General features: G+C 39.3%; 1 protein-coding gene across 4 annotated transcripts in view; it reads right to left on the bottom strand.

Annotated features, from left to right (window-relative positions):
• LOC116669984 (laminin subunit alpha-5) overlaps positions 1-4,476 on the bottom strand; it is a gene marked incomplete at its 5' end in the record, with an annotated part of 69,536 nt that overhangs the window by 9,563 nt on the left and 55,497 nt on the right. For all 4 annotated transcript variants that reach the window (XM_032500152.1, XM_032500155.1, XM_032500153.1 and 1 more), the window contains 6 exon segments: positions 767-899; positions 1,219-1,367; positions 1,517-1,651; positions 2,119-2,284; positions 2,511-2,644; positions 3,265-3,421. In XM_032500152.1, coding sequence (XP_032356043.1) covers positions 767-899; positions 1,219-1,367; positions 1,517-1,651; positions 2,119-2,284; positions 2,511-2,644; positions 3,265-3,421 — 874 coding nt within the window.

The raw sequence follows: 4,476 nt of genomic DNA, 5'->3' as shown, positions 1-4,476 counted from the left end.
GGGGGGGGGGGGGGGGTGATGAACAGTGGCTATAACAATAACAGTAAAGATAATGGAAGATGTAATAGATGATTTATCATAGAAAGTCTACAAAAAGCCATAATAGTTATACATTCTGTTTTCCTGTTACTTATGGATGAAAGTTTAGTGAAAATTAATGCTTTCACATTACACATACTGGGGACCCCTTGGTTCCCCCTCAAGGACCACTGGGGTCCCCGGACCTCACTTTGAGAACGATACAATAGGGCTGAACGGGAAATCATTTTTAAATCAAAATCCAGATTTGATAGAATACGAATAGCTTTATTATACATCCAATGTGCAATATTTAGTTGAATGTTTGGTGTAAAATTTGGTTTAAAATGTTTTATTCCTCTTTTAATTATTATAGCTACTGTTTTTTAAGATAAATGCTGTAACGATGTTTCATATCACACACTGTTAACATGGTGATAGAAGGTGCTGTTGAACTGAGGCAGATCAGACATTTTAGGAAAGTACTGATATTCTTTATTGGAATAATTTTAATAACTATAACTTTTGTGATAAATGTTCTATGCTTTTTGCAAGAAAAACACATATTGCTGGCAGTTCATGTCCATGTTCTCATCCCCGCAGAAGAATATAGAGCAGGTTTGATGGTGTCTCATGTTTTAATGCTCCATGACATGTTTGATCTGTTACACAGTGAATATTGAACTTTAGCTAAACTTTAGCTAAAACAGAAATTGCAAATGGAATGGTAATCCCAATGTTTTCTCACCAGTAGGTCACTGTTGCAGCCAAAACTGACTCCAGAGCTGGTGACCCTCTTCAGGTCGATGTGAGAGTTCTGGGCCTTGACGTTCCTGAAGCAGCCCTTCAGAGAGCCCTGCTTCGGAAACAGAGCCTTCAACCTGAAAAGAGACCCAATCAAACATCCTGACAAAAAGCTCTTTAACTAACTGCTGTATTGATAGCGTGTATTGCCAATGACGAGAAGGCCTGAAAAGCACACACCTTAGCCATTTTATCAGCTTGAATGGAATAGGAATCAAAATTGTACGTAATGTGATTGGTTTTACGGTTTGGAATTTTTTAAATATTTTTCCTATAATCTATATTTTTTACTATTTCTCATTTACCAATCATCTAAATGTTTTCTGTTTATACAGTACCGTAACACTGTTATGTTCTTCTTTGTATCCGGACTAAAAAAACAAGTTCACTACTCACTTTTCAGGCATCTTGTTCTCTGGTACTCCTCCCAGGTAGTAGTTACTATAAAACAAGGGGAGGCTCTGTGTATACTGGAGGGTGAAGAGATGGTTGCGGTTGTTCCTCACCACAACACGGTTCTGGTTGTACAGGATGATGATCTCCAGCTACGCAGTTGACAACACAAAATGGTTATTATCTCCTTATGTTTCAGCCATTTTACCTCCTAAAGATCCATATTCCTTCAACAGGGATATGATGCATAGAAAGTAGCACCGATGTCTAATCCACATGGGAAAGCCAAAGGCAGACTCACAGCATTGGGTTCGGCGTCGCTGATCTTCAGTAAATCGGATGAAGGCTCTTTAGGGTCGACTGTCAACAGATCACCACTGAAGTCATAGAAAACCTTGAGTGTGCCCTTAAGCACTGCCAGACACAGGAACTGACTCTGATGGAGGAGAGCGACACGGAGGAAACACTGAAAAAGAGCTTCCAGCCTTTCTTGGTCATATTTTAACCATACAGCAGACAATATGGTAATAATCATACATATTGGTATTATGCCACCTTTTTTTAAATGTTGTCTAACTGAGTCAGGCGGGGAGGGGATATGTTCATGTTGCAAAGTGTATGTTTTGTATGTCGTTCCCCAAAAATAATTCAAATTAAAAAAGTGTTAAATGTAAAAACAAAAACCAGAATACCAACACAAAGAAAGCAGAAGTTTGACAGACATCCGGCCTAAAATGAGTGAAATCTGGCAGAATTTATGGTATCAACAGTGCAATCCTGGAAGTGGAACGTGGTTGATATAGACTAAGGTTAATATTACAGCATGTTGGGAATGCTGTAATGCATTAATCATCCAATAACAAGTAATCACCTGAGAGAATAATGAATGAGTGAAGTCTTTACCTCCTTCTGCAGCAGGAGCAGAATTCCGTTGTGTGAGATCAGTTTAACTTCCTGTTCGAAGCGCTGTATGCGAGACGTTTCTTCATTTAAAAGGATCTCAGCGAAGCCGGTTCCATCAAAGTATGCTGCGTCATTCACCCAGGCCTGAGTCAGCGCCTGTTTGGACCTGTTTTTAGCCATTTCAATCCATTATGAATCACAAAGAAGATGGAAAACCGAAAATATGAGAGTGAGTTTACTCAAAAGTAATTATAGGAAATATATAGAGAAAAGAAAACATAAACAGACTAGAGGTTATTAACCTGTCCTTTAAAAAAAACTGAGACAAGAAAGAAAGGGGCAACATCCAACAAAGATTTTAAAGAAATATATCATATACTGTGTGCACTGACCTGCCACAAGGTACGTCCTTTGTGGTGTTGAGTTGGAAGATGTTTTCAAAGTTATAAAGACTGAGAACTTCCTCATTGAGTGTGTCAAGCTCAATACAGCCCTTAAAGTTAGGCAGGGCAAGTTGGGAGGGGGGCTAAAAAAAGAAAGAGAATAAAAATAAACAACTGTATATGTTCTAATTTACATCAACACAGTCCTCTCGGAAATCAGAAACATCTTTGAAAAAATGTCTGTGTTATTTAAATTGTCTTATTTCTGTCTGTCTCTTTTACAAGTGTTGTTCTTTTATCTTCCATCCCTGGAATTAGTTTCATCAGGCCCCCTGTTGAATATCTTTGATGATAGGCTTACTGGCCTATAGGTAAGCTAGCCAATAATGTAGCCATCCACGAATACAGTTAAGCTTGAGGATTCAATTGGCCACAAGTATGTTTAACATTGAAATATGAACAACTTAGGCCGCCATTTACGTTATTGTGTGTGCAACGGAATTTTACACAATATTAGTAGCGGTCCTTAGCCTAAATAACATTGAAGACCCCTGCTCTTTAGATTAAGGTTATTTTTATTTAGATCAACTGTTAGCAGCCCTAGTGTTTTTAAGTATTATCTTTTTTTGAGTTGCACACACAGTCTAATTATTCCAGTATGAACTTAAAATGGAAGAGTAGCAACATACTTCGATAAGGGTTTCGCTTCCTGACTGAGCTCAAACCCTACATAAGAAAACAACACAGCCCTCTGTGAATTTACTTTAAAAGTACTTGGGTATCCTCCCACGTAAAAGACTGTATCGTCGGTCAAAAGGTTGAGCAACCCCTGATCTCCTCCAGCCTCCACGTCGGCTTTGACTGCTTGGTGCCCCTCAGTAGCTTCTGAAGACATGGACATTTGACCATACTGGAGGATCCTGCATTAAGCCACACATATAACACATAGGTATTCATACAGAATTATGATACAGGGAAACAAAAGCTGTGGGATAAACAGACCGAGCACACAAGAAGCTAAACAGAATGGAGTCCTGCATGGGGCTCTAGTAGGGGACTCCATAGTTCTGCTGGGACAATTCAACACGCACATTGGCAATGATGGAGCCACCTGGAGAGGTGTGATTGGGTCTAAACCCCAGCAGTCGTTTGCTGTTAGACTTCTGTGCTAGTCATGGATTGTCTATAACAAACACCGTTCAAACATAAGGATGCTCATATGTGTTACGTCTGATAGAGCACCCAAGGCCGAAGACCGATGACTGATTTTGTGATCTGAGGCCGCATATTTTGGACACTCAAGTGAAAAGAGGGGCGGAGCTGTCAACTGATCACCATCTGGCCAGACTCTAATTACAGTCTGCACAGCAGCATTTCATGTAGACCAGAGTCCAACTACAGTCTGCACAGCAGCAGTTCATGTAGACCAGACTCTAACTACAGCCTGCACAGCAGCAGTTCATGTAGACCAGACTCTAACTACAGCCTGCACAGCAGCAGTTCATGTAGACCAGACTAACTACAGCCTGCACAGCAGCAGTTCATGTAGACCAGACTAACAACAGCCTGCACAGCAGCCCTTCATGTAAACCAGACCTAGTTAGTTTTTCATTGCTTGAACACAGTTAGGTAATATTAGCATATTTACTGTTCTACTGCAACTTGCTTACAATATACAGGTAGAAGACATGGGTATGTTTATATATGAATGATTATAATATTTTAAGATGTTTCTATTTATTTAATTATGACAACCATCACATGTTTTACCTATGAAAACTATCAGATATTGTATACTTTGTATATATTGTATACTGTATACATATACAGTATATACAGTATATACTATTTATAGAAACATTACAGGCTGCTGGAAGAACAGAATTTTCAATTCCAACATCTTTTTATGTGTGTGTTCGTGTGTGTTTGTGTGCGTGTGTGTGTTAGTGTGTGTGTTAGTGTGAGTGTGTGAGTG

Source organism: Etheostoma spectabile, chromosome 20, assembly GCF_008692095.1.
Source record: "Etheostoma spectabile isolate EspeVRDwgs_2016 chromosome 20, UIUC_Espe_1.0, whole genome shotgun sequence".
Lineage (NCBI taxonomy): Eukaryota > Metazoa > Chordata > Actinopteri > Perciformes > Percidae > Etheostoma > Etheostoma spectabile.
This window is presented reverse-complemented; position numbering and strand designations above follow the sequence as displayed.